This window comes from Mus caroli, unplaced genomic scaffold (assembly GCF_978045245.1).
Source record: "Mus caroli unplaced genomic scaffold, Mus_caroli_1 scaffold_3, whole genome shotgun sequence".
Taxonomy (NCBI): domain Eukaryota; kingdom Metazoa; phylum Chordata; class Mammalia; order Rodentia; family Muridae; genus Mus; species Mus caroli.
This window is the reverse complement of record NW_028227258.1, coordinates 33,420,286-33,447,865: the sequence shown is the minus strand read 5'-3', so window position 1 is coordinate 33,447,865 and position 27,580 is coordinate 33,420,286. Positions and strand designations below refer to the sequence as shown.

Sequence of the window (27,580 nt, the reverse complement as noted above, 5' to 3'; positions counted from 1 at the left end):
GTGCAGAGCGTTATTTCATGTCATTTAGCATTGTCAGAGTGGATACCATTTGTCTTAGTCAGGGTTTCTATTCCTGTACAAACATCATGACCAAGAAGCAAATTGGGGAGGGAAGGGTTTATTCAGCTTACATTTCCACATTGCTGTTCATCACTAAAGGAAGTCAGGACTGGAATTCAAGCAGGTCAAAACAGGAGCTGATGCAGAAGCCATGGAGGGATGTTCTTTACTGGCTTGCTTAGCTTGCTTTCTTATAGAACCCAAGACTACTAGCCCAGAGATAGTACCACCCACAAGGGGCCTTTCCCCCCTTGATCACTAATTGAGGAAATGCCTTACAGCTGGATCTCATGGAGGCATTTCCCCAACTGAAGCTCCTTTCTCTGTGATAACTCCAGCCTGTGTCAAGTTGACACACAACTTGAAGGAAATTGTTCTCTTAGAAGACCATGAAAGATAGTGCTATCAGATTTATTTATTCCTTTACTGTCCTAAGAAACAAACTATGACATTATCCAGTAATTATCAACCTTACATAACGGATTATCAGAAGAGTGTTCAGTTGGAATCTGTGAAGTAGATGATCAAAATCATATTGAGTCAGGCACAATGACACTCACAGTGAGGAGGCTGAGGCAGGATGATCACCGTGAGTTCAAAGCCAGCTTAGGCAACGTAGGAAGATTCTATTTACCTTCCCTCCTAGCTAAATAAAACTAGCAAAATTACATAAATGGCTTATATACAGCATTGGTCAATTTAATTTGTTTAAAAGTATTATTATACCAACAATATATGGACAAGTGTTCCTCTTTCTCCACATCCTTGCCAGCATCTGCTGTCACCTGAATTTTTGATCTTAGCCATTCTGGCTGCTGTGAGGTGGAATCTCAGGGTTGTTTTGATTTGCATTTTCCTGATGATTAAGGATGCTGAACATTTTTTCAGGTGCTTCTCAGCCATTCGGTATTCATCAGGTGAGAATTCTTTGTTTAGCTCTGAGCCCCATTTTTAATGGGGTTATTTGATTTTCTGGAGTCCACCTTCTTGAGTTTTTTATATTTATTGGATATTAGTCCCCTATCTGATTTAGGATAGGTAAAGATCCTTTCCCAATCTGTTGGTGGCCTTTTTGTCTTATTGACAGTGTCTTTTGCCTTACAGAAGCTTTGCAATTTTAAAGAGGTCCCATTTGTCGATTCTCGATCTGACAACACAAGCCATTGCTGTTCTATTCAGGAATTTTTCCCCTGTGCTCATATCTTCGAGGCTTCTCCCCACTTTCTCTTGTATAAGTTTCACTGTCTCTAGTTTTATGTGGAGTTCTTTGATCCACTTAGATTTGACCTTAGTACAAGGAGATAGGAATGGATCAATTCGCATTCTTCTACATAATAACCACCAGTTGTGTCAGCACCATTTGTTGAAAATGCTATCTTTTTTTCCACTGGATTGTTTTAGCTCCCTTGTCAAAGATCAAGTGACCATAGGTGTGTGGGTTCATTTCTGGATCTTCAATTCTATTCCATTGGTCTACTTGTCTGTCGCTATACCAGTACCATGAAGTTTTTTTTTTTTGTTTGTTTTTTTTTTTTTTTTTTTTTTTATCACAATTGCTCTGTAGTACAGCTTTAGGTCAGGCATGGTGATTCCACCAGAGGTTCCTTTACCTTGAGAAGAGTTTTTGCTATCCTAGGTTTTTTTTTGTTATTCCAGATGAATTTGCAGATTGCTCTTTTTAATTCGTTGAAGAATTGAGTTGGAATTTTGATGGGGATTGCATTGAATCTGTAGATTGCATTTGGCAAGATAGCCATCTTTATTATATTGATCCTGCCCATCCATGAGCATGGAAGATCTTTCCATCTTCTGAGATCTTCTTTAATTTCTTTCTTCAGTGACTTGAAATTCTTATCATACAGATCTTTCACTTCCTTAGTTAGGGTCACGCCAAGGTATTTTTATATTATTTGTGACTATTGAGAAGGGTGTTGTTTCCCTAATTTCTCTCTCAACCTGTTTATCCTTTGTGTAGAGAAAGGCCATTGACTTATTTGAGTTAACTTTATATCCAGCTACTTCACTGAAGCTGTTTATCAGGTTTAGGAGTTCTCTGGTGGAATTTTTAGGGTCACTTATATATACTATCATGTCATCTGCAAAAAGTGATATTTTGGCTTCTTCCTTTCTAATTTGTATCCCCTTGATCTCCTTTTGTTGTCAAATTGCTCTGGCTAGGACTTCAAGTACAATGTTCAATAGGTAGGGAGAAAGTGGGATTGTAGGCTTGTACAACCACTCTGGAAATCAGTCTGGCGTTTCCTCAGAAAATTGGACATAGTACTACCGGAGGATTCCAAAATACATCTCCTGGGCATATATCCAGAAGATATTCCAACTGGTAAGAAGGACACATACTCCACTATGTTCTTCGCAGCCTTATTTATAATAGCCAGGAGCTGGTAAGAGCCCAGATGCCCCTCAACAGAGGAACAGATACAGAAAATGTGGTACATTCACACAATGGAGTACTACTCACCTACTAAAAAGAATGAATTTATGAAATTCCTAGTCAAATGGATGTACCTGGAGGCCATCATCCTGAGTGAGGTAACCCAATCACAAAAGAACGCACATGATATGTACTCACTGATAAGTGGACATTAGTCCAGAAACTTAGAATACCCAAGATGTAAGATACAATTTGCAGAAACTTTGAATACCCAAGATATAAGATACAATTTGCAAAACACATGAAACTTAAGAAGAAGAAGGAAGACCAAAGTGTGGACACTTTGCCCCTTCTTAGAATTGGGAACAAGACACCCATGGAAGGAGTTACAGAGACAAACTTTGGAGCTGAGACGAAAGGATGGACCATCTAGAGACTGCCATACCCAGGGATCCATCCCATAATCAGCCTCCAAACACTGACACCATTGCACACACTAGCAAGATTTTGCCTAATATAATTTCCCTGATATAGCTGTCTCTTGTGAGGCTATGCTGGGGCCTAGCAAACACAGAAGTGGATGCTCACAGTCAGCTAGCTATTGCATGGATCACAGGGCCCCAATGGAGGAGCTAGAGAAAGTACCCAAGGAGCTAAAGGTGTCTGCAACCCTATAGGTGGAACAACAATCTGAACTAACCAGTACCCCCCTGAGCTCATGTCTCTAGACACGAGAATGAGAAGTATGGCCTAGTGGGCCATCAGTGGAAAGAGAGGCCCATTGGTCTTGCAAACTTTATATGCCCCAGTACAGGGGAATGCCAGAGCCAAGAAGTGGGAGTGTGTTGGGGGGGGAGGGGAATGGGGGATAGGGTATGGGGGACTTTTGGGATAGCATTGGAAATGTAAATGAAGAAAATACCTAATTAAAATAAAATTAAAAAATTTTTAAAAAAAGCATTACACATTGACTAAATATTTTCCCGGTTTGGGGTTGGTTTGGGAGGCAAAATATTTAGTAAACATGAATACCTTTTTATAATGTTTTGATTTGTCTATCTCATGTTTTAATAGTAAAAAACAGGGGAAAATTCAGTGCGGCTACATTGGAAAGAGGGACAAAGAAATCCAGGAGTACCCAAGTCCCTCCTCCTTGCCCTGACACAAGGTTACACAGACCTAAGCTGCCAAAGTCAGGGGGTTGTCCTGCCCATCACTGACCCGTCACTGCTTTGACTCCACTCCACTAAATGATGCTCTGAGATCTGATCTTTGTTTGAACAATAACAGTAGTCCTCCCACTATCTCTCAAGGCTTTTTTCTCGATAGCATAATCATATAATTTGTGTGAAATTTCATTTTCATAATGTATTAGGATTACCTGTAAAATGAACGATCTTCATTATCTCTGGTGCAATGAGTATGATTTTAGTGCAAGTTCTAGTAGTCTATCTTGAAATCAATCAACCACACCCATTTCTATTCATGTTGATGGTGACTCTGTAGTTCATAGAGAACCTACTTTAACATATGTGCAGTACCTGATGCTACATATGTCCTGTAGCTTTTCTAGGTGGATAGTTTTAAAATATACTTTTATTTTTAGTTAACACATGTTCATAGGCTTCAGTGTGATGTTTTGATAATATATCCAATGTGTAATCATCAAGATCAAATTTGTGTATTTGTCATCTCAGAGATTTATAATTTCTCTCCATTGGAAACATTAAAAGCTTGCTTTACGAAAGATATTGAATATTCTCTCAACTGTAGTCAGCTACAGTTGTGCTGTGCCTTCAAGGATTGAAAGTTAATCCTCCTATGTAAATTCTACAATTCCTAAGTCACACAGTCAGTCAGGTGACTGAGGCAAAAGGGAAATTATCTGCAGACGCTTCCAATCTTACAAGTAAAACTGCACATAGAAGAAAGGATAGTCCAAGTCAGGTTCTGGACACTGAGCACAAGTCATTTGGACATCCAGTTGTTCTTCAGAGCTAGAACCAGGGTAGCAACTCTTGTTTACCAGGAAGCCAGGAATCTTTCCAGCTCTCTGGGTGGCTTTTCACAACGTTTTCAAGGTTCTTCTACAGCATCAGGGACCTTATAGGCCTTCAATTATCTAGAGTTGGGCCATTTTCGTTCAGAGGAGAACATGCAGAAGTAAGGTGAAATCAAGCTGAATGCCAGTTTGTTACCCTGCCCCTCCTTTTTAAAAGAAATGAAAGTAATCTTATGAAATAAGTATGGGGCAGGGGAGACATCTCCACAAGGGACACATGGCTTTTATTTAATCTACATGGAATTGATATTGGATAGACCCCACTTTTAGTTTACTATAATCTTCCCTCACGGAGCAAACATTAAGATTTCACTTCTAAATCATGAGAAATGAATGTTCAGTGCAAGAAGAATAACATCCGTATCGCTGTAAGGGGCCACTGACACGGTCACCGGATAGTAGAAATAAAAAGGTTTTGCTGATACCTAATAGCATAAAGAATCTAGATCAGATGGCTAAAAGTTCAAATTTGTGTTGTAACACATTCACAATTGAAGGATAAAATGAAAAACATTCATGGATTTTTTTAAAAAAAACCTTTACTTGGGTGAATATGATGGCTTTAAATCCCTATTCAGTGATGTGTTTTTTTATGTGACCCATTTAAACTGACAACATTTATATTCTTTCCAGAGTGGTGCCTTAATTACTGAGGTATATTTTTTTTCATAAGGAAAGTATGTTCAGAATGTAATTCTGGAACTTCCAGGAGTAAGGCCATGTACAATGGTCCCGTTTCTAAGATAGCATCTCTCTAAACTAACAGGTTTATATTTTTATAACCACGTTGCTTCACGGATTTCAGTAGAACATCTATCTTTTTTCCCTTTTTATTTGAAATTCACCAACTATTTATTTAATGTATAGTTTGTGTATCTGAAACTGCCATATATGGTTAAGATAGTTATAGCAGTTCACGTGGACAGCAAAACTTTTTAATTCTTGTTTTTTTTTTTTGAGATCATAATTATATCGTTTCCCCTCTTCTCTTTCCATCCTCTAAACTGTCCAATAGATCCCCACCTCTCTCTTTTTCAAATTTATTCTCTTTTCTTAAATTTCTTAATTAGTTAACTTCCATACCTACAAATACACATATACATGCATATAGACACATATCCCCAAATGCAACCCCATCAGTCTGTATAATGTTCCTCGTGTGTATGTTTTCAGGGCTGACCATTTGCTGAGGCTTCATAGGCTCTCCGGTCTCGTGTTAGCATGTCTGTTACTGTCCTTGCTCATCCACAGTGTCATGTTGGTGAGACTTTATGGTGCAGCTTTTGACAGTAGTAGGAGACACAATTTCCTAGCAAACGTCTGATCCTCTGGTTCTTCTTTCTGATTTCTCCTCTTACATAGTACTCCAGCTTTCGGTATAGAAGTGTTTAGCAGATGTATCTGTTGAGACCGGGCTGTACGACTCTATTTTGATTCATTCTGGTTGACTGTAATGGTTGCTGTCAGACAGCATAACTTTAAAAGTAGGAAGACATGCAGTGACCACTAGCAACAGTACAACATTTAAAGTAGTTTAAGGCCTCCTGCTCTTCTGGGAAGGGCTCACTTGCCACATTTAGTCTCTAGGACTTAGGGGTGTCTTCTCTCACTTGAGCCTGTGATTGCTTGGCAATTGAACAAATGCGACAGAACTGGAATTGGAGTTGGGCTCATTGAAATGCAGAAGCCAGAGGAGCAGTGATAACCTGAGCTCAAACAGACCCAAGAGATGGATCGCAGACTAGAGCACAGGGTCTCAGAAGGTGAGGACCTGGGCAGCAAGCGAGGGGAATGCAGGCGCTAATGCTCCCCAGCCTAAAGCTGGTGGACAGAAAGTGGTGATGGAGGCAGATATTCAGACCTTTGTTTTCATGGACCGGATTTGTGAGACATCCACAGTGTTATAGATTTGGTATAAAATTATTTAAAAGTGCGCTTCTCTTTGTGTGGAGGCAAAGTGGGGATGATGAAACCCGTTTGGCTGTGGCAAACTCCAGCCTTTCTCAAGCCATACATTCACTGAAGAATACAGTTTATGCCATGCATGTAAGTATGTGCATGTGTTGGTAAGACAGATGGTAACTGATCATGACAGAAGGCCCAGCTCTTCCTCTGCCCAGCTGTCCCTCAACACTCTGCTAAGATGCTCTGCTGTATGGACTGTGGATTGTCCCACCCAAGACCCACAGGGGCTGTACTGGATGATAACCAATTGATGGCATTAGTAACAATGATGACACAAAGCACAGAGTCAATAACAACTCTTACCCATACAGTTCAATATTTTGGTATTTGTGCAATGGGGACCAAATACTTAACTCAGAATGTTGTTATTAGTGGAAGTTAATTTCTTGACAGAGCCAGATAGGCAAGCTATTGCACTGTATAGTTTTCATGATGCCCCTGTTGTGGTGACAAAGTGGTTGAGGGCTAGGCACTCACATGTATGGTCCGATATTTTGCATAATATTAAAATTTTATTTTTGAACATGTGAAGGAGCCACTTCTTCAATAGGTTTGAATTTCAAGTTTTCATTTTTGTTTATAGTATCTTACAGCTGAAAAGGTGAATATTTTTTCCCTCAGATTCTCAGAAATTATTTTACAATCCAGAGGTCCATGTTCTCCCATTGCCAAGCTCTGAGACAGGATTTCTCTGTGCAGCCTTAGCTGTCCTGCAACTCACTCTGTAGTTCAGCCTGTCCTTGAACTCACAGAGATTCTTCTGCCTATGTGTCTCTCAAGTGCTGGGATTAAAGATGTGTGCCACCACCTGGCCTGTGTTCTTAGTAACACTATCCCTCACTGACTCCATGTCCCAATTGGATAAAAATACTGTTTTTTTTTTTTTTTTTTTACAGCACCATTTATGACAGCTCTTCAACCATTCGTTGCTAACGTCATGCATTTCATCAAACCTGGAAAAATTACAGCCTCAAATCTTGTATTTTTGTTCATAAAAATATGAGTTTTAGCTTCACAGGAAGAATGAAGCCTACCCGTTATAGCTAGAATGCATTAATAAATATTAAATGACAAAAAATATAGTTTTATGTTCATCTCCAGGCTTGTGGGTAGCAGTATCTTCAGCTCAGGGGATATAGCTCAATTGATACAGTACTTGCCTGTTCTTTGCACAGCCTTGAGTTCCATCTCTAGAGCTACATGAACTGTATACAGTGATACATGCTTGAAATTCCAGCAACTGGGAAGTGGTATGAGGATCAGAAGTTCAAGATCAACTTCAGCTCAATAGTGAAATAAGGTCAGCAGGGCTCCATGAGGCAGTATCTCAATAAACAAAAATTTTCAAATAGTATCATGAGTCTCCTGCCTTTTGTAAGTACCCTTGTCTTTTGTTGTTGCAGTAGTGAGTGCTGGGAATAGCGAGGTAGAATGTAGGAGTTTTGTTGCTGACCAGCTTAAACGTAAAGGAAACTAAATGGATAATGAATTTACCTCTTCAGCAGGCTACATACAGACATGTGCTTTTGAAAGAAGCCCTCCTCCTCATTCACATACTCTGTCTAAAAGTAAAATTGTGAACTTGCTGTTGAATTTGAATCACACCAGGTGATATGCATATCTATTATTATAAAAATCTCATTTTTGTGAAAGCTAGTATTTAGTTATATCATCATTTTTTTTTTTTTCTTTTTGAAATGTCAAAACATGCACCCAGGAGAGTTCAGAACGCCTGATGATTCACGGGAGATCCAGAGATTCATGACTGGGTGTGAGCAAACATGTCAGTGAAGCTGCTCGCAGAGTGAAAGCTGCAAAACTGCAGTGCTGGAAAGTGAGCTGTGGGGGACAGACCACAGGGGAGCCCTCATCATTCACCTCTTGCTGTCTGTGACCTTCCGAATCAGAATAGAGCCAGTCCAGTTTCTTATTTCCCTCCAATAGAAGATGACAGACATGGACCATAGCTTCCATGCTTAGGCTAAATGAGAGAATGACCTTCCCCTTTATGTCTCTGACTCTATTCTATGGTAGCTTTGACCTAAGGTTAAGTGATGGGAACTGAGGCGTGGCTCCAGCCAAGCTAAGGATTGAGGCCCACAGCTTAGCAGCCTTTCAACAACTGAATGGTACCAATCAAGATGCAAACTTGGAAGCCTTTGAGTTCCCAGCCATGATGGGCACCTTGATCACAAGGTGTTGTTAATTCCAGCGTCAAAAACAAGTATATATGGTGTTCTGCTTCTACTCTTGTGATGTTTGACACATAATAATAGAACGCTAGTACATGGTTATAGTATTTTGCTTGGGCCACTATAATAAAGTACACAGGCTAAATTTACTGCTTTATCCAGTTCTGTAAGTTTGATGTCTACAACAAAGTTGTCAGAGGCATTGCATGTAATTTAAAAAACAAAAAAACAAAAAATATGTTTCCACTTTTCTCAGGACCTCGGCCAGTGTTCCCAGCCTAGCTCTGAGCTGCCATTGGCTCCCTCTCTAGACTTGCCTGTTCCTCCTAGCTTAGCTCAGGATTGATTGCAACCAAGCTCCAATCAGGGAAAGCCAGGAACTGCTGTTCACAGCAGTTCTACTGACTCCTCTCTTTCTCTGCCCACCTTAGCTCTGTGGAAGAAAACCACTAGACATCTTTATTAACTTAGAACTTGTCAGAAAGCACAGTTGCTGGGTGCAGAATCTCCTGCTCTAACCTTATCAGCTAGCCTATATCAGCTAGTCTATGTCAGACAGCCTCTGCAGACCTTCTTGGTTAACCACTGGTGGTGGACGCTGCCGGTTCTAATTTCCCCAAGAGCTTACATGACTGCTGCTTTCTCCTTGTTCCAAAGCCTGGCCTGAAAAAAGAACCCTTTCTCCTTCCTTCAGTCTCTTCTTCCTCCTGGTACCCCGAATTCCTATCTTCACCCTTTACCCAGCAATTGGCTACTGCCCTTTTTATTGACAAACCAAGAACCAACTAGGGAAACAACACCTCCCCCTACAGAGGCATGTTTTGCCTATGACTTCTCTCCTTGGCATGTAGATAGCAATCCTGTCCTCCTCTCTCCACACTAATTTTCTTGCATGTGTGCCGATGTCCTGTGTTTTTTGGTTTTGTTTATCTTTTTGCATAGACACAAGCTATACTGGATTAGAGCACACACTGCTGACCTTTTAATTACCTTTTAAATCATTCTTTCTACAACTGTAGTCACTTTTGAAGGTCTGGGAATGAGAACTTCAGGATATGGAATTTGCAAGGCAGCAGCTCTGCCAATTATTGTTGGCATAAAATTTAGTAAGATAAGTGTAGAGGTACGTGCCTCTCTTTGTAGTGTTTAAGAGGCCAAGGCAGGAGGATGACTGGAAGTTCATGGTTAGCCAGAAATTTATGGTCATCCTGTTCTATATAGCAACTTCAGGCTAGCCATAGAAACAAAAATTTAAAAAATAAGTAAAGGTAAATCTGTAATTATTTTTATCTCTATGGCTAAAACTATATAAAAGTTATTGGCTATAAAGTTCTTGTCCTTACCCATTTTCCTTCCTTTATAAGTATATAATTACACATATTTTATACTTTATATGCCACATGGTTAGCATCTCTTTGCATATCCTTGTAAGCATATGTCTTCCATATGCTTCACTTGAAACACTACTTGTTTAAGATAATGGTAATAAGTGCATTTCCAAAAATTTGGTGTAATCTTTGTGTTTACTTGTATATTGTTAAATAGCTAAGAATTAGAACTTGTTCAAGGCTTGAAGAGTTTCTAAATATACTGTTGTAGGTGGTATAGACTGCTATTTGGCAATCCAGAGGTACTGATGGCCTCTCTATGCAATGTGTCCACTTTGTGAACACACTTCTTTTCTCCCAGTGTGCATGCACACACGAAGACACACACATGCGTGTACACAAATTATTTTTTCCAAAACTCCAGGAGAGCACAATAGAGGTTGACAGTTATGAACTCACAGTTCTCAAAATATGGATCTGTGGACCTCCTGGACTTCTCTCAACAGATGTGTAAGGTCAAATGTATTTTTCAACAAAACTAAGATCCTATTTGCCTTTTGGAAACCATCTGGTAACATGTGTTGACATATGTTGTATCATGAATGCAGAAGAAATAGACAAGGAGCGTTGATGAAGTTTGAATGTCTCAAGGCAATGGTGCTCAACCGTAGAACCTGTTTTTGTTTTTTTATACCTTGTTTGATAGGGATCATAAATTTGATTTGTAAGCTTTCAAATTTCACTTTGCACCTAAGCTTAAAACAACAACAAAAACATATGTGAAGTTTGGATTTGCTATTAAAGCCCATATTTATATTTACTTGAAGAGCCAATCAAGCTATGTTCTTTACATACTTGTAAGGTCAGATGTAAAATGGATTCTCTCTTTTCCACATTATTTTATTTTCCTGAGAAGATGTAGTGTACTTACATATTTTATGCATTTGAGAAATATGGCAAGCAGGCAGAGCTGAGCAGGAGGTGCAGATTTCTGCAAGTTCCTACTGTTGAGGAACAACACTAACAGGAGTGTGGACCCGCAACTGTATGCAGAACAGTTGACCACAGAGGAATCACTTTGTTCCTAGGGGTAAACGACACTCATCTATGAGCTCTGGTAACGTTTGGATTTCTGTCTCCAGATGTTCATCCTGCACCGATTTACTCACATTGAGTGATTCCAGGTGTAATGAATATCCAAAATCTCAGCACACGAGAGGCTGAGTGAGGCAGGAGGATCAGCCTGGAGTACAGAGTGAGAATCTGCCTCACAAAATTAGCAGACTCAAAACCCCCAAATAAAATCAAATACTAAAGGAAATGCAATGCTTTTCACTTGAGGTTGCTGCTGTATGCCAACCCTACCATGCTCAACATTCCACTTGTGAGTTCTGCTACGTTCTGTAGCTCAAACACCAAGCCAATCCAAACTACAGAAAGCCACACTAGGCAGTTTTCACCTCAGTGCAACTTGACATGATCACCATTTTTCAAAGGAATGAAAGCATAAGTAAGAACAGAGGCTTGATGTCGTATGTATTCTGCCTATTACGACTTACTGATTACTTTTGGCTTTCTTGTAATTTATTTTTATTATTGTCTTTTCAACAGATCATCAGAAACTGGAAAGGGAAGCTAGAATCTGCCGTCTCTTGAAGCACCCCAATATTGGTGAGGAAATATTTTCAGATATCTTAAATAATATATCTTATGTGTTCTGTATGGAACTACAGTAAAAATATTCATTTCAGTAACTAGTATATTTACAACTGATAACAAATAGATTCTAGTCTCTTGATCATGGTTGTATTTTATCCAGAAGTTTTCATGTATATATACTTATTAAGTCATCCTTTTTTGATACAATTTGTGAAGCAAGAGTGAATTTTTTTTATAATTTCAATTAACTAAGCTTAACCTTTTTTGTGTGTAGAATGAGTATAGTAATGAGATAAACATTTCATGTTTCCTGTGGTGCTGAAGATTGCACGTTAGCCAGTGAGTTATCATGTTGAGTTTAATTTAAAAATTGAAATTAGGTAATTTCTGATTATCTGTTATTCACTTTATTGTAACTAAATGTTTTGGAATCTGACATATTAGCTATCAGTTTTCCTCTGGATGCCTCTGAAATAGAAAGGATAACCTAGTTAGAAGAGAAGTTGTAAAAGTAAAACAAAAAAAAAAAAACAAAAAAGAAAACAACAACAACAAAAACCAATCACACGGTTTTAAAATTTGTAGCTAGAGTTTTTCAAGGAGTAGCAATTCTATACAGACAAACAGTGTAAGAAATATATGTATATTCATGTGAAACTTGAATGGAAATTGGAAAAAAAAGAAAGAAAAAACATAGCCAATGTTTGGCAGTGTGTGGAGCCGCAGTTTGTGTGTGTGTAATTCGGAGTTGTCAGCGGCTGGTGGTCCAGGTTGGAAAGAACTATGCTTTTATCACTCAGTTGCTAGCACTTCTTACCCTGTGCCACTGAGGGATTTCGATGCACACAGATGGGCAGGGCCACATCGTTCTGAATGGAGGTGAGAAGAAACTGGTCATGTGGCCTGCTGGAGCTAGCCATAATAAACAAGGGGTGAGGGAGGGAGGAGGGATGAGGGAGGAGGGAGGGTAGAAAGAGGCAGACACAGGGAAAGAACAGCTAAGGGGAGGACTCCAAGGCCGAACCTTGCCACTGAATTCCACGAACACTTGTTTTCTAAGTGGAGGAAATGGGAGTGATTGAGTTTTTGCTCTACTCAATTTAAGGTCCCAAAATTACCTTTTCTGATTCTATTGTATTAACATCTGTGAAGAACAGTGATTTACAAAGGGCACTAGCGGCTGGCACAGGCAGTAATCAGTAGCCAGTAAACAGGATGCCTCAAACAAGAAAGCTCATGGTGGCACAGGCCTTTAATCCCAGCACTCAGAGGCAAATTTCTCTGCATTCCAGGCCAGCAAAGCTACATAGTAAGACCTTGTCTCAAAAACAACAGCAAATGAATGAATGAATGAATGAATGAATGAATGGATGAATGACTATGAAGGAGAGAGTAGCCAGGGGGTGCTGGGAGCAGAGCTTTCTGAATTCACTGGGACCCTAGGCTGCACAGGGAAGTCTAGAGGGCCCTGGATGGCTCTGCAGCTACTAATGTCTTTCAAGATCCTTAACCTCTATTTATTACTTGCTCTTTTGTACTGCCTTATTTATTTTATCATTTAAAACCTGTTATATTTTAAAACTTCAAGAACACAGACACTATTTTTAACAGTTGTTCCCCCCTCCTTTCTTTCTTTCTTTCTTTCTTTCTTTCTTTCTTTCTTTCTTTCTTTCTTTCTTTCTTTCTTCTTTCTTCCTTCCTTCCTTCCTTCCTTCCTTTCTTTTTCTTTTTAGATAGGATATCACTGCATGATCTGAAATTCACTATGTAGGCAGGCTGGCCTGGAATTCATCTCCTATTGCCTCTCAGTTTTAGGATTAAAGGCACTACCACCAAAGATTCAAGTCTTGAGAGCTTACAACAGTTAAAATGTCTTGTTTTATTTTCTTTTTCCCTAAAGGGAAATATTTTAATTGGACCCACACTGATACTTTATGAAACAACAAATTATTTCAGTGCTTTTTAAAAATCATGGTTTTTTTTTGTTTTTTGTTTTTTTTTACTGTAAAATAATGTGTGTACTTAAGAATGATTTTGGAAAAAATATGATGGTTAATTAAGAAACCAGTGTAAATAGTCTGTAATTTTTGTTTTATGTTTCAGACTTTTTATAATGAACCTTAGGCATGGCTAACTTTGACCATTCCCCTGTGTGCATTTTTTAATCACTTTATCTATTTTGTGAGAACTGTCCCATTCAGTACAGTGACTGGAGGCTAGTGAGCTTGTGCTAGCAGTGACCTAGGCTGTCACAAAGATGAAGCAATAGTCAGGAGAGATGATGCATTTGAGTGTGTAAACAATAATGTCAGAGCGATTGCTTCTCTGCTTGTAATTGATGTAGGGTAATTGGGTATATGGAGATCGATCTTGTCCTGTTAAAACAAAACAAACAAACAAAAAAGAAGTTAGATGCTAGTTAGAGAGGAAGACAGATTCTACTCAGAACTAGTGTATTATAGGGAAGAAGTGAGATGCCTAGCTCTCACATTCTAACATGTACCATGACTGACAGGATCTTGTAGCCACAGACTGTCCTACGAAGGCCGCGTGCAGGGGTCCAAGGCAGGGCCTTTTGTAAAAGAACTTTCTAGGGTTAGATCAAGAGAATGTGCTTGTCACTGTGTTAAAATGGCCTGATTTGTATAATATGACTTTGGAAGTCATGCTTAAATTGTCATGCAAACAATTGCAGACGATTCCTGAGCACACCCAGGAAGAGAGCAGTGTAGACTGTGTCCTCCATCATCCTGGTCTTTGAAATGTACCTTTCCTCAGATTCCCACAAGACAATATTACCGCTTTTGTTTGTTTTTACTGTTTTTTTGCTGTTGTAGCAGATCACTTCATCCAACTTGTAAATCCTGTTTTCCATTCTTCTCTGTCGGTTCTGGTCTTCCAGAATTCTCAGGTTCTGCAGGGGAGCAATGCACTGAGACAGTAACTATCACACCGAAGTGTTACTGTCATTACTCAACCAACGAATAAATTACCATCACTGTAGGATTTCTAACCTTGAACTCTTTGAATGAAAGTGACACAGAGAAGGCAGGCAGAGTTGAGTAAATCCGGATTGGTCTGTAAGAAAACGAATAAAAATGATAAAACCCCAAGAGCCTTCTTTTTTTCCCCCTCAGATGATGAAAGTTCAACATCCCAAAATGTAACACTTCACAGTTTTTCCACCTGACTTCTTTCTTTACTATTGATTATTCTAATTAGTCACAGCATTTTATTTACACAGAGGAAATAATTTTTACTTCTTAGCTACTTTCTCTAGCACCTTCAGACAGGGGAAAAAGTCACATATTATTTAGTATAAAAAGCAAAACATTCTTTTTCTATGCTTAACTTTTATTTGATTAAATCCCACCTTTTTATCTTGATTATTTGGTGTGAAGGCTAAATTGTTTCCTATAGTATATTACTGTCTAAATAATTGATTATCTTATTCCAACAAATGTGAAAAACAGACCTTTTCCTTCTCACAAAGAAATGTTTTCCAAACTTCTTTATATGTACTCCCTTGCCCAGCCCCAACCTTCCCATCTCCTTCCCTCCCTCCTTCTCCTCCTCCCCTTTCTCCTTCCTCCCTTCCTCCCTCCTTTAGTTTCTTCTATCCTCCTTTCTTCTCTGCTCCCTCCCTCCCTTTGTCCCTCCCTTCCTTTCTTCCTTGTCTACACAGCATTACACATGCGTTATGCCTTTTTATAGTACTTGACTGAAAGTGAAATTCATCATTACTTTTATGCAGCCCATTTAGTTACAAAGGCAATCTGAATTTAAATGTTATATATTCAATGGCAGTCTAAAATCTTTTAAGTTGGTAATCTATTCATCTGAATGGGAAGTTATTTGTTCCTTCATAGATAAAGATTTTTTTCTTTTGTATTTTTGTAAAAAGCCAGGCTCACTGAGTTACATAGAAGTGGTTGGAGTTAGCCAGGCATGGTAGTACGTAGCCTTAACCCCAGCACTCAGGAGGCTGACAAAGGATGATTGTGCATTTGAGGGCAGCCTAGGCTACAACACAAGACATATCACCACTACTCCCCCCTCTCCTCCTCAAAAAACCAAAAAACAAAAAACAAAAACAGAGATGGTTGACTTGTTTGTGAAGTTATAGAGAAAAAAAATGTCCTACATTACACAGCAGCAGTGTGGTTTAGACTCAATGGGTAACGACTTCCATCAACACTCAGCATTTACTGAGCTGTTTCTCCTTGTTCTCCTCGCTCTGATGTGCTTCTGCCCTGCCGTGTTTTTACTCCACGGCAAGCTGGAATCCCCTCACAAAGTGCCAGAAACCTATGGTAGTCTCTCAGCCTGATGTGTGCCACCGTGGCCAGCTGATCCGAGAGTGCTGAGATAATTTCTGAAAATGTATTCTAGCATATGACTATACCGTTTGGTTTTGTACATCTTGCTAGTTGTCCTTTATTATGGTAGAAAAGTTGCTGTACTGGGAAAAGTAGCTGTATACATTTATTACTAATAAGTTTAAGTATGGGGTTTTATTTTCTTAGAAATGCTCTGTAGGTAAACTGCTTTGCCTTTGGATTTTATTCATAGTGCATTGTGTAACAAAATCAGATTCAGGTTGAATTAACTTACCATGAACTTATGACTCTCAATAATTTATATAAAGTTACATTTAGCACTTAGCTTAAAGACCAAAGGCCTGTACTGAAGGAAATAGAAATATTCAGCGGAATAATCAAAGGAATGACTTCAGGTCCTCTCTTGAAGTATTCTTTCTTGTGTTTCACTTAAGCAGTAATTTAAATTATTTCTCATGAGTAGACCAAAAAAAGTGTTTGGTAAGAGTTTGCTTATATTAATAACATTTAAGAGCTTTTATAATTATAAAATTTTCCCACTTTAGATTTGTAGTAATGAGTTTATCCACTAAATATTTTAAAAATAATAAGAACTGAATATAGCTGGAAAATCCGGGAAGATGGGAGGTTTGGGAGCATATTATTTTGAAGAGTTTGTCTTTCATCTATGATTCTGAGGAACCAATGGTCCGTTTGTTGTTTTCACAGTTATCTAAAAGAATCTTACATCCTATAAATATTGCTTCATAAGCATATTCATAGTTATTATCTTTGCAGCATCAGTGTTTTGCTTATTTACATTCATTTGTGTCGGACATGTATTAAAAAAACTATAACCCAACTTTTATCTTACTTATTTTTATATGCCTTTAACTTTGTGAAACAACATTGTGTTTTGATTAGCTCTGAAGATGTTTTTTAAATACTTCTAAAAAATAGAATTTACCCTGCTCGTTATTTTGTTTATAGTTTGTTGGATACCATTAGATGAGTTTTCTGTACACATTTGATTTTGGAATTAGAGAAAATTATGTTTGTGTGAGTCACAGTACAAATGCAGCAAAAGATGAATGAATGAAACTGTCTAAATAGTTTTCGGAGTTGTCAACTGTTTCGGTGAATAGGGTAGGTTTGGCTGAGTCCATTAGTTAGCCAAGTCACTATCTTACAGCTAAAGTACTAAAAGACCATGAAGATGACCAAGGCATGTTCCTTATCCAAGCAGAGAGCCAATAGTTACTTACGCAACCACACTGCAATATAGATTCATTGTATAATGAAGGTGCCACTGAAGCAGGGAAGACAGGCTAAGAGTCTTAACCTTTGGAGCTGTGAAGGTTCCTATCCTTCCCGGAGAGAACCAACTGGAATGACTGCCTTCTAGGCCATGGAGATGGACTGGAAGTAATAGTGGAAAAGTTCAACCTCCCAAGGGTAGGGATTTGATCTTGAATCTGTAGAAACTAAAGAATTTAATAAAGTTTTAGAGAGGATCAATTTCTCAGAAAAATGCATTGGTAGTAAAAGGTGAAGGTGTTTGGGATCAGGGGAAAGTGGTGTAGAGAGAGCATTTGAAACGCCTTTGGGACTTATTCTAGATGTGGAGGCGTGTTGGGTCCTGACTCACAGTGTGGCAGCTCGGATGCCAAGGGCAAAAGTATTAGAGATGCTGCTGTGTCTTTACAGGTGTAACCTTAGGAGGGCCTGGGCAGTGGTTACACTGTGACAACTGGGAGGGGTGATTTTCCTGTGGTTTCTAATTGCGGAAGTCAGTTCATCTGTCTAATAGAGCTCAAAGGAGAGAAACAACATTGTGAGACAGTAGACATTTAGATGAGTGAACAATATGATTGAATTTTTATTACTAAGGACTGGAAAAATACCCTTTTTAGTGGACCATAGAAACACACACACACACACACCTCTGTTTAAACTTCTCATCTGTGACCTCTTGGCAGAATCTGTGAGCTTTCACCTTTTGTACTTTCCTCTTCAGACTGGAAGGGGTGGAGACTGGTATGATTGTCCCTCCTGGGCCAAGACTGAAAGCTAGATTCTCAGTAGAGATAAGGAACGCACGAACAGAACCTTAACTTACAGTGTGGCTTAGTAGATTCATTCTCTAATCCATGCCTTTGCTAATTGGCGATCTCAAATCGGCTCAGTTGTTTAAATTCGTGTGCCTATTTGTGTTTTACTTCTATGACGTAGAAGTGCATGGGAATATAGAGAGTACGAATCTTTATGTTCTGAGTCCACCAGTTACAGCAGACAGTGAATGTGGGCGAGCCCACCACCATTATAAGATAATTAGGTTATAGTAAGGACTGTAGACAGATGGGAGAACTAATTAACAAAAGGTTTTATAAAGAGCAGTAACCATACGTTTCTTAGATTATTTTCATTCTGGATAAGCTTAAAGTAAACTTTATATATGAAACAGCTAGTCTAATTTTTTTTTTAGCTAATTATATTTGTTTTTCAGCCTTCAGGAACTTTGGTCCCTCCACTTTCTCCTTTTTTTCTGGAACATTGGACACATTGTGGAAGTAATTTTTTAGTATAACAACTGGGATTACTCTGCTGGCATCTTTGGAGCATGCTGTGGGGCATTCTTCACTGCACTGAGCAGTGTATCATGGCCATTAGTTACTAGGTCCAAGGCTGTGAAACCTGGACTTCAAAAGGCCTGCAACCGTAAGAGCAGAGCAGCACATAACCACTCTTACTCACCCTTACTCGTGCATCTGAATTAGTGGCATGTTGCTGTGATAGACCAAGCAAAGCAGCTACCACAGGAAAGAAGAAAACCAAGAAGATGATGCCAGCCTTCTCTATTGTCGTATATATATATATATGTGTGTGTGTGTGTGTATATATATATATACATATATATGCATATACACACACTGTATATGTATATATAGTATATGTGTATACATGATATAATTTTAATATATTATATTTTAATGTTATATTATAATAATATATAAAATTATATAAATAATTTTATATTATATATATTTTATATATACCTATATCTATATTTTATATATATAAAAAATATCACTTTTCTGAGACAGCAAATGCAGTTATTTGCTTTTCCTTTGGGGAGATTTTCCTAAGAGTGATGTGACAATGTCCAGTTTAATTTTAAAAGATGACCATGACTGTTGAAAGTGTAACCGCTGTCCCCTTTTGCTCAGAAATATGCCTGTGGCTTTCAACAGCACTCGAGACAGTCAGAGTCCTCAGAGACCAGTGAGGCCAACCCAGTGAATTGCTGCCCTTTCCCCTTACCATTCATGCCCTCCCATCTTCTGGTCCTCCTCTGGTATTCTTCTCCACGCTCTGGAGAGCTTGGGTTTCGTTAGCTGGAACTGAGTGCCACAGCAGGGCAGTACCCACACTTGTCCTGAGCATATTGCTCTCTCCCCGCCCCTCATATCACTGCCTTGCCCTGCAGGCCTGTGCTTAAACTCGCCCTGATGGGGAAGAATGAAGGCTGCACCTCCTAGCTCATCATGAAGGGGTAGCTTGTCTCCTAGCCTAGCCGAGCATCCCTAACTAAACCCCTTGCTTCCATTCTTTTTCTGTGTTATACGTACCATGTTATTATATAGTTATTTCTCCTTTGCTTTCCTCCCAGTGGCATATAAACCCCAGGAGGAAGGAATTTGCCTCTGTACTGATCTCTGAAATAGCCCCTGGTGTAGAGTCACCACACAGGCCTGTTTATTTTTATAAGCTCAAATTTAGATACTCAGAAAGGTCACAAAAAGTCCTACTAATACAATTGAGAGAGCCACATAAACTTTGATTTGTGACATGCCTGTTTTGTGCAATCACAAGAAAGACTAATCTGAATGTCACAGGGGCCTAAGGCGGAGCCACACCTAATGGAAGATTGCAGCCCGTGAGCAATGGTTTGGACTCTATCTGCTTTGGCTCATGAGGAGGATCGAGGAGCGGGGAGCGGGGTTAGCATACCTCCTTGTACCCACCCTTCATAAGTAGTCCCTCAACCTTTACTCGTATTTTCCAAGGTGCTGGCTTTCTGGGCTGGGTCCATTTTGTGCTTCTTGCTGCTTCCCACACTCCATAGAGGGCTTGAGTCCTCCTGTCAGGAGAGTGAAAGGTCTCTTTTATCTGATGGACAGCTAAAGCTGCTAGCTGCTTCCTCATCCTCCAGGGGAGTGATTAAATGATATCTCAGAAAACATAACCATAAATTAAAGTTATAGTTTTGTTTTGTTTTTTTTTTTCCCTCCCCAGGCTGCCCTTGAACTTAGGTCTCCAGATTGTTAGGATTATAGACCATGCCGCTCTGCTCCGATGAACGTTTCTTAAACGCTTAGCACTTAATAGACTGTCGTGTTATTTAAAGCAAAAACCCCCTCTCCAGATGAAATCACAAAACCAGTCACTAACGAAAGAGAGTTGGCTGCCTCTCGCTGCTGTTATTACTGGCTTGCCCTGATGCACGCGATTCCTTTAAAGGACTTTGGGAGTCTGCTGGGAAGTGAGGGTTGTTCGGTTTTCCCAGGAAGCACACTTAACAATAGTCAAAGCTTTGGTGGCTGGGCTTTCTTTCTAGTTTCACTTTCTTAATGATCATTGCTCAAAAGCAGGCATACCATTTCCTGGAGGAAGGCGAGAGCGATGGCATTCTAGCAGAATTATTGATAGACACTGAAAGCCAAATTTAGTTTTTTATATGTCATAAAACATTATCCTTCAGGGGATGGAGAGATGGCTCAGCAGTGAAGAATCCTTACTGTTCTTGCAGAGAATTCGGCACACAATGAGCTCTAACACCTTCTCCTGGCTCCTCGGGCACTTACATGCATGTGGAACATATAAACTTTTGAAACCATATACACATATTTATAAAAAGAAATAAATCTTTAGAAATATTATTTTTTATTAATTTCATGCAATTAAAAAAAGAGAGAGAAACCATTGCCAGGCTATGGCTCTACAAACATAGATGGTAGAGTGAGTTTGGCTACTCTGAGCTTGATTGTCTAGAAGACTTTCCTGCATGGGTTCTGGGCTATGCATTGAATTCTTGAGTCTCTCTTGACTCAGGAAAACAGCTTTGTATCTCCTGGCCTCCTCATGTATTCTGAGAAGCTAAGCTGTTGACTCCATGGGTAATTTGAAATTCTCCCTATTCTGGAAGACGAGTCCAGTGTGTACATTAGTTCTGCCCCAGTTTCTACTAGGTCTATTGTGGCCTGCAAGGCTTTTCCTCAATTGCTCAGTTTTATTTGTCTTCTAGTGGCTTTGCTCTCACCTGTGCTCCCAGTGTCCCGTGCACTAGATTTTCTGTCCCAGGTTTACCGTAGATGTCTGTTTCCAGTCTCTTTATGTCTCAGTTACCACCTCCTGGTCACCTGTGGCTTTGGAATTTTGTGTGTAACCTTAGCTAAACCACTCCAGACATTCCTCTATTCTTGTTTTTGTTGTAGTTTGTAAGACGGGGTCTCACTTCTCACTCTCTGGCCCTAACTGGCCTGAAACTCACTCTGTGGTCCAGGCTGATTTGGAACTTAAAGGGATCAGTTACATTTCCATGTGTGGAGATTAAATGTTTATGCCACCATGCCCAGCATAATTCTGTTTTTTGTATAAGTTGGCTATTTGTTTCAGAGGATTGTGGAATTTATATATATTCAATATCACTAGAATAATTTTGACTCTACTTTTTTCTCATATTTTAAGTTTCTGGCCTGTGCATCACTAAGGCCAACTTTGTCATCCTTTGAAAGATTCACTTCCATCTCAGCCTAGAAACCAAGAAGATACATTTACTTATTTATATATTTTCCTGTTTCTTTTTTTTTTTTTTAAGATTAATTTATTATTACATGTAACTACACTGTAGCTGTCTTCAGACACATCAGAAGAGGGTGTCAGATCTCATTACGGATGGTTGTGAGCCACCATGTGTTTGCTGGGATTTGAACTCAGGACCTTCAGGAGAGCAGTCAGTGCCCTTAACCACTGAGCCACCTCTCCAGCCCTTCCTGTTTCTTTTGATTGTGTTGTTGGTGTCTTGTTTTCTTTTTGGCTCTCTCCTTTCCCACCTTTCCCCAAATCCCTGGAGTTCCCCAGTTGTCCCTCTAATGGGACTGATTTAGAATGGCCCTCATTGAGTGATTGCCTCTTTATATAACAGAAACCCATTATGACAGCAGTGGACATGAGCCAGAGTGAAATACCCTGGCATAATAAAAGCTTTTGCTTGTAGAATAGAGAAGAAAATATATCCATCTTCATCTGCAAATTTCTTATGAGGCAATTCCTATTATCCTTTGAACCTTTTTTTTTTTTTAATTATGAAGCTGACTTTAATCAGTTTAAAAACTCATTGCAGTTTACCAGGATGTTCAGTATAGTTGCAGAGAGTTGGAGTGAGAATAAAGAGATAAAGATGGAGACAGAGACAGAGAGACAGAGACAGAGAGACAGAGACAGAGAGACAGAGGCACAGAGAGGCAGACAGCTTTGAATATGTCCACTCTTACCAGGCATAAAGATTACCCTAAAGAAAGAAATAAGCCAATCACATCAAGGCCCAGAACCAGATCCAGCAGGTTATCATTATGGTCAGTGGAAGAGAGGCTGCTGGGGTCACCGCAGAGCATGAGAGTCTCTGACTCACACGCATTTGCTGGCTTAGGCATAGATCGCAACAGTGAGCTGCCAGAAAAGGAACAGTTCTTGCTTTGTGCTGCAGAGTTCCCTGGCCTAAGAGCCTGTCACTGCTCCAGTCCCTTTCCTACTGCTAGTGATTGATACTGCTGTCTCAGCTCAGGCTGGAAATGGACTGCTGAGGCTCTGGGCAATTCATTCTATACCCTGGCAGGCTGGACTCCTGGGCATCCACGCATGACTTCACAAACAGCTCTGTGGATGACCTGGATCCGTGACAGCTCCTCTGACCCTGTTCTTCTGTCCTCTGCCCTTATTGGACTTTTCTGCCTTGTTTGCCTCATATCCTCCAAGACACATTCATCCCTTCCTGTTGAAATGTCACATATTTTACTACTAATTGGGATGATTATAGACTGAGGAACCACAGTATAACTGATATTTCTGTAATGCTTTCTGTTTTTTTTGGATTTTCATACTTCTTTGATTGCTTCACTCTTCATCCTTGAGTTGTGCAGCATAGAGAGACCCCCCCTCCATTTCTTCGTGAGAAATCTGTCTAAAGTAATTTATAAGTTTGTTGAGGTGTTCTCATTTCCTTGTCCTTAATTTTAAGGTATAGAATATCACTTTTATTTCAAGGGTATATTGTAGCCCAAGTCTAATATTTATTTTGCAAACCAAAAAATTTAACAATCCCTGTGAAAGCCTCATGGTTTAACACAGTGCAGATTGTGTAATAATTTTAATAATTGGCAATAATTTTATTGTATTTATTTTATAGCAGTATTCTAATTACTAGATATTTTGATAGTATTTTATTTTTATAAATATCCTTTTCATAATTACACAGAGTACCAAACTTCCAGTTCTTTATTCTGTTTGGAAGAAGAAAGCTTTAAGAAAGATAGGTAGATTTTTTTAGATAGTAATAACCTGAATCTTATTGATTCTGAACATTTCATATAATTATCTTACTACTTCCCAGACTACTCTACGTCTCAGGAAACCGAATCTCCATTTTTTAAAACTCAGTTCACTGTCAGTAACTGATCGTGTGCCTATATAAATCGGGACTCTGTGAGTCTCAGAGATGTTAATTAAATTTGGTTGAGCTTGCTTAGTTTACAGAGGGTGGAACCAAGATTCAAATACATTTGTTTGACTCCGAAGTTCACATTTTGATCTGACTTCCTCATCTGCACAAGGTCCCCAGGGCTCTGTGTAACAGCGTTACTTTTCATTTGCATAAAATACTGAAGTAGGGTGCCAGCTGTGTCAGGAGCTTTAGCCCTGTGAGGGAAGCTAGGACTATTCACAGGAACCTGTAAAAGAAGTGCCCACACTAGGTATATGTGTCAGCTGTGAAATATTTTCTAGAGTCTTGACTATCTCTAAGGACCAGAAGAAGCAACAGTATCGCCCCTAACTCAAAACTATGTCAGTAGCAGCTACCAGGTGATAATCATGGCTACAGTAGACAGAGTGTTGGATAGGACTCTCTGATTCCATAGGGTATCAAGGCCTTTCCTGTCTTGAATGTGTGTCTTCAGCTCAGGCCCTCATTGTTGTTGAGTAAAAGTACTCTGGGTGACTCCATCCCCTCCTGGGTAGTACCAAGTCCACTGGGGCCTTCTTGGTTCTAGTCTTCCTCAGTCCCTCTAGACTTGAAAAGTGAGTTACCTCCTGGGGCTTTTGTACAATACTTGGGTTTTCAAATTTGCACCTTTGTCTCAACTTTCTTGTTTCTAGTCTCCTTCACATATTCTCCTTCCTCTGTGTCCAAGGGCATCTTAGGAACATTCTGGCTTCCCTTGCTCCACTCTCTTCTCTTTGACATTTACCTCTAGACACATTCCTTGTTGCCTACTAGAATATTCATATGGATTTGTAGCAATACCTTCTTAATTATACTATACTGAAAACTGTACGGATTTGAACTCCTACCCAAACCTGCTCCTGGGGTTGTGTTAGCTTGTGAGGCTTCTGCCTTGCCTTAGAGATGTACCTGGACTGAAGACCCCTCAGTGTTATCCTGTTCGCCTTTTCTTTTTTTCTTTCTCTTTTCTTTTTTTTTTTTTTTTTTTTGGACAGGGTTTCTCTATATAGCCCTGGCTGTCCTGGAACTCACTCTGTAGACCAGGCTGGCCTCGAACTCAGAAATCCTCCTGCCTCTGCTTCCCAAGTGCTGGGATTAAAGGCATGCACTACCACTGCCCAGCCTGTTCACCTCTTTTTCCTTGAGGATTTATATAATCAAATTCCTCTCCCTCTAACTTCCTCAATAGCTTATAAATTGGTCTCTTCTCCTTGGTACACACTCCATAGTCCCGCTCTGCTAAGCCTTTTTTAGAACTCCCCTTGGCTCCTGAGTGAAGAATATTCTACTGCAAACTCAGCATCATTTCCCTTGGTAATACCTTTTCTTAGAGAGGTCCTTAGTTCCTCAAACTAAATTCTAAAATCCTAACATTGGAAATTATAACATTCTAAAATGGTTCTATATATGTTCTCAAAACATATACATGCAAATTCAGATCATGAAATTTCATATTTTCTCAACCTTTCTCAGTGTTTTTCCCACCTTTACTTTTAGGGTAGTCATTACTCTCTTTTTCCGTTTCCCTCTCAATCTAGGCATTTGACAAGGGTTTTAGAGCCTTTGGGGCATGTTATACCCCTGGGATACCCTGGGATACCCAGCCTATGGACTCCTTTCTCTTTCAGCCTCATCTCTGGGTGTCATCCCCAGCCTTTCTTGGCATTCCTAATTTGGTGGGTGGTTCAGAGATGTGAGGGAGCCTCCTTTTCTTATTTGTCCAGAGGTCTTGCATAGGTTGGGGATGGCTTAGGTACCATGTTATCTTCTGTTCACACGTGGGATTGTCCTTGACCTGAAGGACTTTATTCAAGCTTTCTCTTTACAAACAGACTATCACACAAGCTGTTCTTAAAACTGTGGCACAAACTATGTTATACCAATCATTTGAATCCCTATGCATTGCTTCAATATTCACTAATCATTTTATGCTTGCATTTTTTTTTCTCAGTGTCATTAAGATGTCTGGGGACAGGGAAGAAAGTAGATTAAAGTGTCTCCTTTTTTAAGTCACTCCGGAAGATCTGCCCTCCCCACCGTCTCACCCTTAACATGGCTTTGCATCCTTGGAATGTCTCTGTATTTATCTAAGTTATTTTTTTCCAGTGAATGAAGTTAGTACGGGACAAATTGGGAGGATATTCGGGTAGTACTTTCTTTAGAGTTTCCTGTACGAATCAGAGTCAGAACAAAGCTTTACCGGGTGCTTGCTAAGGGCCACAGCTTCTTGCCAAGCTGGAGGAATTTTTTGACTTTTTCCTAAACCTCACTTTGCAAATCCTCACTTTGTCATAAACTAGCCATGGCGTCTTACCTCTGATTCAAAGCTGTTTTGTTCTTTCTTCTTCTTCTTCTTCTTCTTCTTATTTTTTTTTTGAAAGTGCAGCTGGCAGAAACAAGAGCACATTCCGTATCTTGTAAGTACCGAACCTTCCCTCTTGGACATTACCCTCTGTGGGAGTCACACCTCAGAAAAGACAACACAGAGCCTCCTGCCTGCTTCTCATTAGTCACTTGTTTCCATTGTCTGAACCCCTAACTCATTCCTCTCTCACACACTGTCATTCTCTCATGACCCTTCCACCCAGGGCAGCCTGTGACTATTGTTGATCTAGGCAGAACTTTCTCTGTTTCCCATCAAGATCCATAATTCTCAACATGGTATGCTAATCAGGCATCTCTTTTCTCATCTGAACTTGTTTTTTCATATTGCGCTTAGATAAATGTACATAACCACTGCACATAGCTTATGGTCCAAGAACTTGGAACTTGGGCTTTATCTATCGAGGAGACACTGGAGCTGCACATTAGAGGTTTGGCAGAAGTGAATGCACAGAACAGTTCTTTTTCTTCGGACTTAGAGGCTGGGGGCAGGGAGGGGGAGGGAAGGGGACAGGAAGGGACAGGAGGAGAGGATCTGTGCTAGATAGGGGTAGTACTGAGAGGCTCTGTTTGTGGACAAGGACAGTGCTATTCATCCTTTTGTTTTTGTTACACTAACCAGTGTAGACCTAGGAAACCAGTTCTGAGGGCTTGAGTCTTTGTGTCAAGATTTGCGTATGTATTACTGCTTCAGAGGCATCAGACTCTGGTTTGCCTAGGAATAGCAATTCGTTAAAGGACTAGGAACCAACTTAGAGAATAAAACCAAGCTCTCTATTTTACGATTTTATATTTTTTTTTGTGTGAAAGGGGATTCAGCTGGTTTCTTCCTCGGTGAGTGTTTTGTTGGCATCTCAGTTCATGCCACAGTAAACCTCAAGAAGATGGAGTTCAGTCTCCTGAAGAGCTGAGTTGTGTGCTGCCTGCTGAAGCTGTTGATCCTGTGCCCAAACTGAAATGAAAGAATGCATTTAGCTTCCCTTAGTGAGGACCTGTGAAACCAAACACAAATGAAACCAAGGGAAGAGAGATAAGGGTCTGTGAGTTTATCAAACTAGCTAATGGTACTTTAAATAACTCCCCTGTGGTCAGCTGGTCTCTTTCTGTCTCTCTGTCTGTCTCTCTCTGTCTGTCTGTCTGTCTGTCTGTCTCTCAAGTGGCCTTTATATATATTTACTTTTTAAAGACAGGGTCTCTCTATATAGACCAGGCCAACCTCTTAATCACAAAGATCCATCTGCCTTTGTGCTGAGATTAAAGGTACACATACTGTCACTTGATATATTATCTTGTTGTTGGTTTTGGTGCTTTGTAAAATAAAATATTGGGGCATGCTCTATTTTGGATATAGAGCTATCTACAGAAATGTAGACAGAGCATTGTGAATTTAAAGCTATAGTCAAAAGTAACCTCATTCTTTAATTCACCCATTTCAGTCTTC

General features: G+C 39.6%; 1 protein-coding gene across 16 annotated transcripts in view; it reads left to right on the top strand.

Annotated features, from left to right (window-relative positions):
• Camk2d (calcium/calmodulin dependent protein kinase II delta) overlaps positions 1–27,580 on the top strand; it is a 256,504-nt gene that overhangs the window by 78,543 nt on the left and 150,381 nt on the right. For all 16 annotated transcript variants that reach the window (XM_029475202.2, XM_029475203.2, XM_029475204.2 and 13 more), the window contains exon 3: positions 11,611–11,670. In XM_029475202.2, coding sequence (XP_029331062.1) covers positions 11,611–11,670 — 60 coding nt within the window. The remainder of the gene's footprint in view (positions 1–11,610; positions 11,671–27,580) is intronic.